At 44.2% G+C, this 13,499-nt stretch overlaps 1 protein-coding gene across 1 annotated transcript in view; it reads left to right on the top strand.

The window, feature by feature from the left end:
- The first annotated feature begins 112 nt into the window (after window positions 1–112).
- The window catches only part of palm2akap2 (PALM2 and AKAP2 fusion), a 61,540-nt gene continuing 48,153 nt past the window's right edge, over window positions 113–13,499 (top strand). Inside the window, exons 1-2 of the mRNA XM_079289874.1 lie at window positions 113–249; window positions 10,320–10,400. Coding sequence (XP_079146000.1) covers window positions 199–249; window positions 10,320–10,400 — 132 coding nt within the window. The 5' untranslated portion in view covers window positions 113–198. The remainder of the gene's footprint in view (window positions 250–10,319; window positions 10,401–13,499) is intronic.

The following is a 13,499-nucleotide window of genomic DNA, read 5'->3' as shown; positions in this document are numbered from 1 at the left end:
CCTCGCTCTGGTTGGATTACTGCTGAGGAAGGACGTCGTCTGGATACTCCTCCTCCTCCTCTCTTCCCTCACTCCTCTCCTCTCTGCCTCCCTCAGTCTCTCGCTGAAGGGACCCCGGGCTCTCAAGTCTTCCCAGATTCTCACGTCTCTTTCTCCTTTTTGACCCCCCCCTCCCCTCTCCCCTGCTTCCCCCTCAGGATGTCGTGTGAGGAGGCTCAGCTCCACAAAGAGAGGCTGCAGGCCTTGGCGGTAAGTCAGTGTGTTTTTAAAAACTGTGTGCTTTTCTTTGATTTTGTTTGCTTCTTAATATTTCCGTGACCTTCCGTCTGTTTGTTTTTTTGCTGTCTGTTTGTCTGCGAGTGCTTTGGTGGCTCACCGTCTCACCTCGACTTCATCTCTGTCTGTCATTCACGGTACAATATCATGCCGAACTGTCTGGCACCTCCTGTTTGTCTCTCTCTGCCTCTTTCATTGGTTCCCATGCTCTGCCAGGCTCTCTGTGAACTAGTCACATTGTTCATTCATGTTCCATTCACAAAGTGATCTGTTTTTCGTCTCTTCGCTCCATGCCAAAGTTCAAGTTTATTGAACGCTGCCTGATGAACTCCTGTGACTTAAACGGTAGAGGTGCCGCTCATCACGGTGACCCCATGGCTGCTAATTCAGTGTGGAGCAACACCAGGTCTGTCCTGGTGTTTTTATAATGGTTATGAAGCCAATCACCTGTAACAGATGAACCTAAACGTGAACTGGAGATAAATTAGCTGTCTGTGTTACGCATTCCACACGTTAGCTGGTGGTCACCTACCTTAGCTTCTGTGGTGGGACGCTAAATGCTAACCATGGTGACAAAAGCTTTTTTTGCACTACTTCATGACATCATAGCCGCCGACATCCATTTCCGTCACACAGAACAAAGTGATTTTCGTTGCACCGATTGTAATGTGCCTTCCTTCTTCACTCTCCCTTGTGCCCTACACTGCTGCTGTGTTTGTCTCGCTGCTCTTGTCCGTTTTCATCTTTCTTCCATGTCTTTTTTTGGGTGAACCAACTCTGAGGAAAGTTGGTGGAAAATCAGCTCTGTGTTTTTTTTCTTTCTTTGTGGCGAGATGTCTGAGGTTTTTCCGGTGTTCGTGCTTTCCGAGGTAGCATGAGCTCAGCCAGAATAAGTTAGGATGTTTCACATTCACGGAGGCATGCGTTGAAGTGCTTGACTCGCTGCTGATAGGACTTCACAGCAACAGTTAGACCTGGGTTCTCTGCCTGGGACTAAATTTGGCGCCAACGAGCAACCACAGCATACCACACACACACACACACACACACACACACATACACACAAGTGGGGTGAACAGCAGCAGATGGAGAAACTATTTTGGCCACGTCGAAACATGGCAGCCATACCAGGCTGCATGTGCTTAAACCAGTCAGGCACTGAAGTAAAGAAACAGAGTGGGAAGCTTCTGACAGTTGTGAGCACAGACGAACAAGCGCTTCTGTTTCTTGCATCATTCTTGCATGTGTATTGGATCAAACGCTGGAAAAATATTCAATTACGGTATCGTGTAAATGGGTTTTGGTTTGCCAAAAATAACAACAAACATTGCAGAATATTCTTGCGGCAGCTGTCGTGACGCTACGGAGAATGTTTCTATGTCGTCTAATTCTATCCTGAAGTACAATCAGAGGTCCTACTGGAAGTGCCAAGAGTCAAAAGTAAAAGTTTGTCTCCCTGAAATGAGCGTCTGCCTCGTCTCAGCTCTGAGTGTGTGTGTGTGTGTGTGTATACACTATATCAAAGACAATAAGGGGCACTAACAGCCTTCAAGCCCTACCGGGGCACTTAAATAGAGAAGGGTTACTATTACACTCATAGTACTAACAACCCTCTAAGCGCTCTGTAAGCCACGGACTCAGCCAAACAGCGCAGGTCCAGTGTAAATACAGGAGCCGGACAACGTTTTCCAGAGCATCTTGCAGGGAAGGGGAAGAATCTTGTAAAACCTCTTTCAACTGCCAATCAAAAGCAAGCGTTTCCTAATCCGGTGGCAGCTTCAGCGCACCAGAAACACTGGATTCAAGTTGTTAAAACTAGTTGATATGGTCTTCCACAGGCAATATTTATGATGTAATGTTTTCCTTGTCTGTTCTAAATAAGTATTACTAAACCCCTGTAGAGAGGTGTACAGTACACACACACTGTGTCGGGCTGACATGCTCATGATTTCATCAATAATTAATACTCCGAGACCTCATCAATACTTCAGCAGATTTCGGGGCCAAATTGGAAGCTTCCGCTAAAATCCAGAGCCAAGTGTTGGACATTTCATCTCTGTATCTGAGGCGCCTGAACACACAACTGCTGAATCTGACACTGTTTTTAATTAACAAGTCATTTTGGACTGTGATGGTTTGAGTGTCTTTGCCAGGCTTTATCTATTGAACCGGATCAGATGAGAATCACTGTCAGGTAGCAGATAGTCGTCATTGTGTTATTTGCGACAGAGACGGGTCTGTTTGCTGTGTGGCTCATCAATAAGGCCGTAATGATTGTGAATCAGCTTTTTTTTTTGAGCTTAGCAAAAGGACGACATACCTATCTGCCCAGTCACAGCACTTGGAGTAAGAAAAATTACTTATTTCTAGTTTCAGGCCGTCTGTCCGTCTATATTTCCTATATTCCTATATATGTGACTTTTTTTCTGTGAGCACATTTCTATTTCTTATGAATTATTGAAGGTGCAAGAGTGCAACGAACCCTGTGTGGCATCTTTCCGCTTCTGCACAGTTCAATTACAGTTGGTTCACTGCTTGCTGCATTTTTTTCCACCATATCTTGTGTTAAACTTAACTCAACTAAATGTAACGCGGCGGCGATGGCTCTCTTTTGAGAGTTCGGGGGTGCGAGTTTGTGCCATCCGAACTGAATTATTTTTTTTATCACTAATTGGTTTGTTTTCTACATAATAAGATGAATCAGAGTGTTAATCGTTCGGTACAACAAAGGGTTTTAATTAATAATTAATTAATAGAGTTGATCAGCGAATCGGCACATTTTGTCCGCAATACTTGCAAACAGACAAAGATTCCCACAGTCTGATAGTGATTACGGCCTCGTCGGCCGCCAGCGGTGCTGGTTTCCATGGTTGCTAATTGGCCAGATTAGGGAACAGTTGTGATATCATGTTGTTAAATTCAGACCTATAATTGGTGTATTATTAAAATGTAATTATAGCCCTCGGATGGAGTGAACCCTGCTCAGGACCCCGCAAAAAAACAGATTCCGTGTGTGTGTGCGCGCATGTATGTTTATGTCTGTGTGTTTTCTGAAAATGTGTGTGTTCACCAAAACCCTGCGTGTGGTTTTGAGACCAGCCAATGAATGGTGAGTGCTTCGGCTTTCTAATTAGCTGTTGCCCATGTGGCAAAATGCATACACAAGTGTGTGTGTGTGTGTGTGTGTGTGTGTGTGTCTTTGCATGCACCCATTCACTGACTTCTCTGTAGTGTCTGTGACATGTATACACAGATGACCTCAGCCCTTTGGACTCTCAGCTAACCCTACAAAACACACACACACACTGACACACAAGGCCGCAGATCGTCTGTGGCCAAGTCTGAGAGGAATTAGGAAGTGGTGCATGAGGATTGATATAATAGCGCTGTGTGTGTGTGTGTGTGTGTGTGTGTGTGTGTGTGTGTGTGTGTGTGTGTGTGTGTGTGTGTGTGTGTGTGTGTGTGTGTGTGTGTGTGTGCGTGTCTGCTGGAAAGACAGAGAATGAGGAAACGACAGCTGGGAACAAGACAGAGACTGTCGCGGAGATATTTCACCGCAAAAAAGAAAAACCTCCATGCTCAAGCTCTGAACCCCTGTGCCTGTTTGTTTGTGGTTCTCCTCTTTTTTTCACAATCCTACAAGACGAAAGTGCAGTTATGAATGTTTTTTATTACCCACAGTTTGATCTCTTTGGGTGAGCTCCGTGAAGTAATCTGTGGAACTCAGGGTCGTTGTGGAAGCCGGTCAGTGCTCTGGATCCACTTAGTGAGGTCTGACACAGGATGGTCGGACACAGGATGGGGGGGGGGGGGGTCCTATAGCTAGACCTTGGCATGCATGAGATCTGTGACTGTGGGATGCAGCGAGGGTCGGCGTAATGGGCTGCGTTAACAGAGGTAAATAGAGTGGGGGGGCTGGGCCACCTGCAGGAATGTGTAGTTTCACTTTGTGCAGTTCACTCGCTCATAGATTGACGTATTGACAGCAATACGGACAATATCGATTTTAGGTTGCCTAAATGCGGTCACTTTTCTACTTTCTACTTTAAACTATGATCACAATTTTAAACATACTCACCCCTTTTTTCTGTTTTTGCCCCTGCCTTTAGGTTCCCGTCACTGTGAGTGCACATGGTATGCTAATCTTTAAAAAAAGTCAAACATTTGAAAAGCCTTGAAGGACATGTAGCAGCTCTCACAGTTGTCTTACAGATTGGCCTTTAACGTTCTGTCATCTGCTTTTATTTGTAGCGATTTTATCTGCTTTTAACGGTAACGGTAGTTGGATAAACTGTTGCAAACTGTTAGCGTCTGTCGGAGATGGTTTGTCAGTTATTTATCGGCCGCGTTGGACTAAAGCAGACACTCGCCTGTAACCGTGTTTATATGCACTTACTGTATCTGAGGTGAGACTGAACACAACTTTCCAGCCCTGGATAAGTGCAGCTGATTCAAATCTTTCCCGCCTATATAACAGATGTTCGCCAACTTTTTGGCTTTTGTTTAGTTAACACGGGATCTGGCTTATTTGGTCCAGTCGACTGACAAGAAAAAAACGGTTGTCAGATCAGCCCCCGTCTGCTCCATTAAATTGGAAATACTGCATATGCAGAGGGCGCGATGACACGGTGTTGGTTTATGATAAGTCACTGCGGAGTCACTGCGTCAGTTTCACTGTATAAAGGTCTGACTGCCCAGACCGTGGTTGCTGAAAAGGCTTCCTGAATTCTAAAGGTTTGGAATATTTGTGGGTTTTGCCAACTACCATCTGAGAAGTTTTAGATCCTGTAGAGGCAGGAGTGGATAGGGTGGCCGGCGGAGGCCTGGTTTATGGTCTTCAGCACTTTATGGGGGTGGGGAGTGTGCTCGGGGCAAAGTCATTTCAACGGGGGTTTTGGTTTGTTGGGTATCAGGGGGGTCTGGGGCACACCAGGCATTACATGCCATCTAAAATTAGCAGCAGCTGTCTTCGACCTACTGGACATTCTGGGGTGTGTGTGTGTGTCTGTGTCTATAAGGGAGTGGCATTAGGGTTCACAGAGACCAGAATGCAGCCCTCGTGGGCACGACTGGTTTTGAAATTATTGTCATGACATTTGAGCTGAATTGGATCGTAAACATTGCGGAGTGACCGGGCACAGAAACACTGTAGAGGGCGAAGAGACTGACATGCAGCAACGGTCGTTTTAGCAGACGCAGCTATGGATCGAACTCACTATTATCCTCCTAATGACGGATGCGCAAGCTGCGTCGTTCGTCGACTCATTAAGTAGACGACGGGGGGCATTACAAGATTTTGTTTGTGTTTGTGTACGTTCCACGTGAAGGTATGCATCCTCGTGTCTCTCCTCAATATGGACACGATGAGTGTATTCACCAGCTGCTGCTATCGCATGACTACGGCAGCCAAGACGTTTTAGCCATGTGCTACGTCTGCATTTATTGACACCGCCATTGGCTGAGGAGTTACCGGGTTAGCGCTCTATTCACTTTGGAACCCACAAGTTAGCATTGTGTGCGAAGGACATCACATGCCTACTAGTCACCGCTCAGGGCAAAGCGGACACGACCATACTGTAGGTCCTGCAGGTGTTTTCTGCAACTACAGGATACATTTTCATCACATTTATAGATATCGGCTCATTGTTCACACTGTCATCCAAAGTTCTTCTCAGCACAGTGAGTGCAGAATCAAACCCGTGACATTTAAACCCACACAAGTCCATTTCTGTTCCCCGAGTGTTCCGCTGAATGGAAGATGATCTCCACACTCTGCTGGGTGTGTCGGGCATGTGCAGAATGTGACCCGTCTGATCCGCAGCTCGCGTCCAGTTCGCAATCTCAACACCAGCAGAGCTTCAGATCCGACATGGTTGCATCACTGCTCTGTCAAATTTTAATCACATCTCTGTGACATCATGCCGAGGGGCGGGGAGCTTATGTGTATCAGTCAGCTGTTTTATAAGCAGGGGTGGGTTTGCAATCAAGTGCTTGCATGTACAAATGAAAACTATCCAGTCAGTATATGGACACGTGATAAGAGTTCAATTGTATCACTTGTACTGAGGTTGTTTTTTGCCTTTTATCTCATTCTGGTATATCTTCCTACACATTTTTTTACTACTACTTCCATAAAGAGAAAAAGTAATTTTCTTGAATTTATTTTTTATTTAACCCTTTTTACTTTCTGGTAAAAGATTATTGACGTTGTTGTGTCCTCGGAGGCGTGAATGAGAAATACATCCAGTAAACCATCTTGGATTTTTCCACCTTCCAAACACACTTTCCTCACAGATATTCTGTTAAATGTCCCGCTGTGTATGTGCCACAGCAACCGTGAATCCTCCTTTTAAGTCTGGATTGTGTTCAGTGATTCATAGGCTGCATTCATACCAGTCAGACATGACTGGTATGAATGATTGGCTCCTCTGTTTCCTGTTTATTGTCTAGAGAATGAGGCCTTTTCAAATCTTGGGGGCATTGTACCACAATGATGCTTGAAAGTGTGTGTCAGTCCTCTTAACAAAGAGTACTGTTGCACCATTTGTTAGGGCTGAGAACATTGAACAAAATGGAACGCACCCCAGGCAAAACAAGAGGTTATGTTTAGAAATGGACATCACATCGTTTGTGGTCTGAACACCAAAGAAGAAGAGTGAAAGTTCACCATGCTGAACTCCTGTTTACAGGAACTGTAATTAGATACTGTGAGGTTTGACCCCCACCCCCATCCCCCCCCCCCCCCCCCCCCCCTCCCGCCACTGCCAAAATGTTTAACCTCGTGGGATGGGAGGTTACTCAATCCTGTGTAGTCCATGTGACTTTTCATTGGCTTCTGAAGCTCAAAAAAAACCATGACACAGTAAAAATCTCCAATGGGGCTTAGCCGTTTTAAATATTAAACACAGAATTCTGTATTAGTGTCCAACTTTTTGGACGGTGTCAGCGGGAGTGATGTGATGTCCGCTGTATAATAGCTAAGCAGCGGGCCAAGTGGGGCCAAACACGCAGTGAGTCAAGAGTGTGGGAAGTCATGAGTGTTTGGCCAGGAATGTCAACATATTTTCCAGAGGAGGAGGAGGAGGAGGAGGAGGATGTGTTTCTCTGGGATGAAATACAGTGAAGAGAGCACGACTTAGGGTCTCTCTCCTGCCTATTCAGCTGTACAAGGCTTTCATCTTTCAATTAACTCGGCAGTTACAGTTGCAAACACGTTTTTTGTTTTTTTTAATCCTCTTCTCGCAGACAGTGAGACACTTTTTCAGAGGAACTCTATGACCCAATGGCAGCTGAAGAGTCCTCCACAGTTTAACTCTTGGCACTGGAACCTAACTTAAGCCAACATTCCTATTCATCAATTTGCAGAAAAACTAAAGAAGCACTATATTAGACATCCAAAGACATTGTTCACTTTTTTGGACACAATATGACCATGACTAAAACTGGAGGAGTTTGCAGTAGTTGATCAGACTTCCATGGCACGGTCATTGCCAGATTCCATATCTGTAACATCTGGATCTCTTGGAAATCTTTGAGTATACTTCAGGAGGGAATTCCAAACTTTGACGAACAACAGCACTTAACAAGCAGTAAAGTACTGTATGAGTAAGCGGGGCCTTAACCTCTGACTCTACAGTCTGAGATATGTTTAATGGATGCCAAGCATAACTGCATTACAGTTTTCACAGAAGCAATAATTGTCTTCTCCATGTGAGATAAAGTGTAAATTGGACTACATTGCTGAAAAGGTATGCTACAGCGCATCCTACAGTAGCTGTACTGTATGTTTGCTTGGATGTATTTGATTGGTTTCCGCATGAGTGTTGCAAGATTATGTTGCATTACGCTCCATAGAGCCTGTGTCAGCTTTTTTTTCTTTTACCTCCTTTTTGTTTTGTGTTCTTTCCCTCTGCAGTGGGCACCCCCACTGCTTTGCCTCATGTAATGAATGAAGAATCTGTATTATCTGCCACAGAGCTATTGTCAACTTAAAGGTACTTCAGGGCTGTTTAGTAACCACCAATATCAACTATTTGTACGATGCAATACTGTGTTTTAAGCAGGGATTGCCCATTCTACAAAACTTGCTTCCAGTACTCGTTGATTTTGAGAATATATTCGTACACTATCCATGTGTACATATTTGCTTTTTTGTTTCTGCGGGTGTGTATTTGCGTGTGTGTGTGTGTGTGTGTGTGTGTGTGTGTGTTTTGCCCATTCCTCGACCACATGTCCTTACAGTCCTTGACATCTGGGACCATCCATACCTCTGCTCGGGCTCTTTGACTGGACTTCACAAGCCATGGGAACCACTGTGTGTGTGTGGGGGGGGGGGGGGGGGTACACATGTGGGTGTACATGTGTGTGTGTATAACAGAGAAAGAGAGAGATGACCTCAGGTTTCGAACAGATATTTTCACAGCCTGTGTGCAGCTTCGTGATGTGTTCTTCCAACTGGTCTATTTTTCTCCAACATGTTTTTTTTTGTTGGAAAGATTAGACCTGTCTGACCTCTTCTACTCCACCACTCTTTGCTGGAGACCCTTTTTTATCTTCTTTTGGGGGGGGGGCAGGGGATCTTTAGAGGGTCAACAGTATATACGACATGTACTGATGATGGAGTACATCGTCTGAAAGCTGCAGCCTGAAGATAAATTTGAGATGCAGCTGTCAAGCTTTTCTAGTCATAAATCCGTCATAAACACTGTCTTTCGTTTAGTCACCTATTCAAAAGTTGAGATCGTTAAAGGGCTTAGAACATTATGATTGAATGATATGGCGGACATTCTGATACTGAATTATGTCTCATAGTTTGTGCATTCGTTGTGTTGCTACCAATTATTACACAGGTTTGGTGCAAAGAAGTAATGACCCCTCAAGAATTGATGGAAGTCGAGGAACACCATCAATAGCGGTTTCCACTACGATATTCTGTTCTGCTCTGTCGTTTCTGCTTTGCTATCCTATACTCAGTTTTTTTTCCACTCAGTTTCACTCTCGTTTGAGAGGTGGTCGAACGTTTATACACATTTAGGGGTTTTCCCTCATGGCTATATTTAGCCAACAGGAAATGTCCCAGAAATCCTCGTTCTGCTCCCCCTGAGTGTGTGAGAGAGAGAGAGAGAGAGAGAGAGAGAGAGAGAGAGAGAGAGAGAGAGAGAGAGAGAGAGAGAGAGAGAGAGAAACACACATCTACAGTATCTCATGCCCTTCAGCCTCAAACAGGGCTGTCCTGGGATCTACTTTGTTTGTATTCCCATGCATTTTCATCACAGCGTATTCAAAGATAGTGACTCCACATTGCCTCTGTCTGTTGAGGATTTTTTTTTTTCAGTTTCAAACCTCCCACTCACCCTGCTCCCTGCCCGGCCTCCAAACATCAGCCTCATTCATCTCCACATGAAGTAAAGGATTGTTCGCCCCACCCCAAGTTCAATCTCGACGCCATTTAGAAGCTTCAAGGCCTAATCCCTCCCCATTTGGATCGCCTGTCCCCCTCACCCCTCTAAGCCCTGACCTCTGACCCCTCTAATACTTCACTTCTTTTCTGCGTACGCCCCTGGATCGCTTTCCTCCGATGAGATCATTTTTGTTTATGGTCTACCCTTTCAGAAACATATTCTTGAATTGGAATCCCAGCTTTAGTTTATGATTGTTAATGTCTAGTTTGCTGTGCTGTTGAAACCATTGGAAACACTGGGTTCACACACCCAGTAGACTAAACAAGACTGCATCAGTTTAAATTGAGTCGGACGGAACATACTGTATGAGAGGCCATTAAGTCTCTGCTCACCTTCAAATTGAACGGATGAAAACCTTAATTGGCCCGAAGGGACGTCGTCTTGCCGATGATGAGCATTAACAATAAAAGACTCAATCAATACACCGGCGTGCATTAGTGCACCATCATGCTCAACTTTTTCAACTCAGTTTTTTTTTTTTTTTTTCACTGCCCGCCCATAAAACAGAATAAAACGTTCCCACTGACAGTATACATGTGACTTGTTCTGAAAGATAATTCGATTTTACCTTTTGTCCTTTAGGAGAAGCGAAAACGGCAAACTGAGATTGAAGAAAAAAGAAGCCAGCTCGATGACCTGGTGCTGCAACTACAGCACCTCAAGGTTTGTGTGTGTGTGCGTGTGTGTGTGTGTGTGTGTGTGTGTGTGTGTGTGTGTGTGTGTGTGTGTGTGTGTGTGTGTGTGTGTGTGTGTTCCATAGGAAGTTCGTTTTGAATTACAGAATTATGAAAGGGTTCTGGTGAAGAAAGCATTGTATGATCTGCAGGAGGATTTAGGATTCCTCCGTTATGAGACAATGGACTGCATTTTCATTGCCTGAATATGTGATGACATATTTACTGTTTGATCTACAACTTGACTGAACATTGTAACGGTCTGGGCTACTATGTATGTGGGAGATAAGAGATGAAGCATTGTTTCAGACTTGATGTTACAGTCACTTTCAGGTCAGATATTATGTTTAGGGTGAGATAGGAGTGAGGGGAGGAAGGGAGTGCAGGTAAGGGTGAGCAGCGAGCAGAGGAATGGAGTGAGTGACAGTCATTTATCTCTCCTTATCCAATCAATCCCTCTTCTTTCTTTTTTTTTCTCATGACAGTTCTTGCCTTGACCTGAAATGTCAGAGAGTGTTAAAGAGACAGAGTGTGCTCTCAAAGATGTGTCATGTGCCTTCCTTTACAGTGTTGCTCTATTCCTTGCATGCTGCTTCTACACGTATACATGCATGTGCGTTTCATCACCTGTGTGCAGCAACGTGGAAGTCAGTTTCTTACTAACAGGTAATGAGTCCAATTCCATCGAAGCATCCAAGTGCTGCCGGTGTGCGGGACTCTGAGAGTTTCCCCTGGCCGAGCAGGGCGGGCTCTCGATGTTTTCTTTTTTTTCCAGAAAAACAGTCGAATCCAAACGCACATAAACACATCCCCATAATAATTACTGCCGGCCGCTACCGCTGAGCCAAGATTGTGTTTCGAGTAAACATTGATTTGACGTTTAAGTGCGTAAACGGGGGACACTGCTGACGGATGGTGAGTTTGAAAAAAAGAATGAACAGTTTTGCAGACATCAGTAATTTATGTGTTGTGCTTGAACCTTTCAACCGATGAAGAATCAGTCCCTTGACCTCGCGCCCTGTCAGGTGGAGACCAGATATAGTCATCCCGTACACTTTCGTATTTACGTCTTCTGACGTTTATGAACTTTGATGTCTATTTCCCCGTCATATTTTTAGAACACATGCGTGAGTAAATCTGAGTTGCCCTTCCTACGACACTATTGCAGACTCAGGGAAATAGTTTGGAAGCTCCTGCCGCTCTAAATTCAGTGCAGATGCAGGGCGGGTTGGAAAATGGCTGTGGGTATCCCATTATACTACAAACAAAACTGTATGGTAGCCAGCTTTAATATTTGCAATAAAAATACATTCCACTCTCCAATTAGAGCCTTTAATACACTTGCCGTGAATGACTCAAAATAAGTTTGATTCCTACATGCTGGTGTTTTCCAGCATTTAACACCCACTTGTGGAAATATCGACAAATGTGAAACGATTATTAAAGCCATGCGCACAGTGTGTATTCGGCGTGCAACCAGTAATGAGGGTTGAGCTGTAGTACCCGGGTTCTATCACAGTCTTGAGTCCAGATTTCTACAGTAGGGACCCAGCTGCAAAACATGCATTCTAGTGTAACTGACTCAGCACTGTCTGGATTAGAAACTTTTTTTAAATTTATTTAGCTTAAGAAGTAGGAAGATTTTCTCAACACATACAGGAACACTTCGTCCAGCAGTTTATCATAAACATTTAAAAACCGACTCATCTGGAGATGTGTCTGGGCAAGAAGGGGATGAAAAAGTTGTTGTATGAAAATATTTAAGTAGAGTGGAGTAAAAAGTACAATATTTAAACAATAAAGTGGAAGTTGAAATTAGCATAAAATGAATATACTAAAGTACAAGAACCTAAAAAGTATACTCAAAAAAAAATGTACATGTTACCATTGCATTGCACAACCCTCCTGGGCAAGTCAACATAAAGTAATTACAAGCTGCATTTTCCTAATAATTCAGCCAATATCCAGTTAAAAAAAGAAGCTTTTTCCGCTCGCTGTTCCAAACACTTGATGCCTTTATTAGTTATCCGGCACTAGGGAGATGACAGGAAGTGAGTGGAGAGAGATGGGGAAAGATGTACCACAGTTCATGGCTCGTGCCTTAACCTCCAGGCCACGAGAATGCCCCACGTGGCTTGGCGTCTTGTAGCTCCTGTCTATTCCCTTTGTACTTCCCTTGCTCCCATGGGAACAATTTAAAAGGAGTAACACACATCATCTAAATGCACCATAAACAGAGAATGGAGCCCCTATACAGAGTTTAGTTTTCCTCCGTACAACACCAACAGGCTTGAACTCCAGATGTAATCAGCATCTGGTCACACAGTCCCATTTAATGGCCATTACCTCTGAGTGCCACACGGCCAAGGCAGCATGAAGCAGGCTTTGTAGTCTTCCCTCCAGAGACGTGGTGGCCTGGGAGAAGAAATGGAGACTGGAGCCCAGAGATTTGATAAGAACCTCTTGGCTGGCATGATTCAAGCCTTCCAGAATGGAGGCGTTGATCTGAGTCTGGGACCATGTAAGCATCAGGATGATTTCAGAGTTAAGTTATACCCAGCGCTTTCCGTCCAAGCATGGTCTCCTCAGTTTGTGTTTGATTTTCTCTCTAGCTAGCATTGTGGCGATTTGATGCTTCAAAATTGTTCAGAATTGGTTATTTCAGTATCTGATGAACAGCAAAGATCGTTTTCCTTTTTTCCTTTAAAAGATTCCAGCTCAGAGCAGTTGTGTGTTAAAGTTCAACAGGAAGTGGAAAGTATATTAAACAGTGTGAGAGTGAGAGAGCAGAGAGCGAGGCTGGTTCTCAGAGGAAACAACTGGCTCATTATTCAACACAACTTTATCCAACCTTGTTTTGTTGACTTCTTAAATGGTCCAAAAAAGCCTTTATTTACATGCGATTATGCGTCTTTGTGCGGTAGTACTTTATTGTAGTTAAATGATAACATTCCACAGGCAGGTCAGAGGTCAAGCTTGGCTACAGGCCAGCATCCTCCTCTGGTTAAATCATGTTTTCTTTGCCCCACATACGGAATAAGAACAAATCCATTCAGTCTAGTTGTGCAACTCGTTCAAAATGTTTCTG

This window comes from Melanostigma gelatinosum, assembly GCF_949748355.1.
Source record: "Melanostigma gelatinosum genome assembly, chromosome: 18".
Lineage (NCBI taxonomy): Eukaryota > Metazoa > Chordata > Actinopteri > Perciformes > Zoarcidae > Melanostigma > Melanostigma gelatinosum.
The sequence above is the reverse complement of the archived record's forward strand: the minus strand, read 5'-3'. Positions and strand labels throughout refer to the sequence as shown.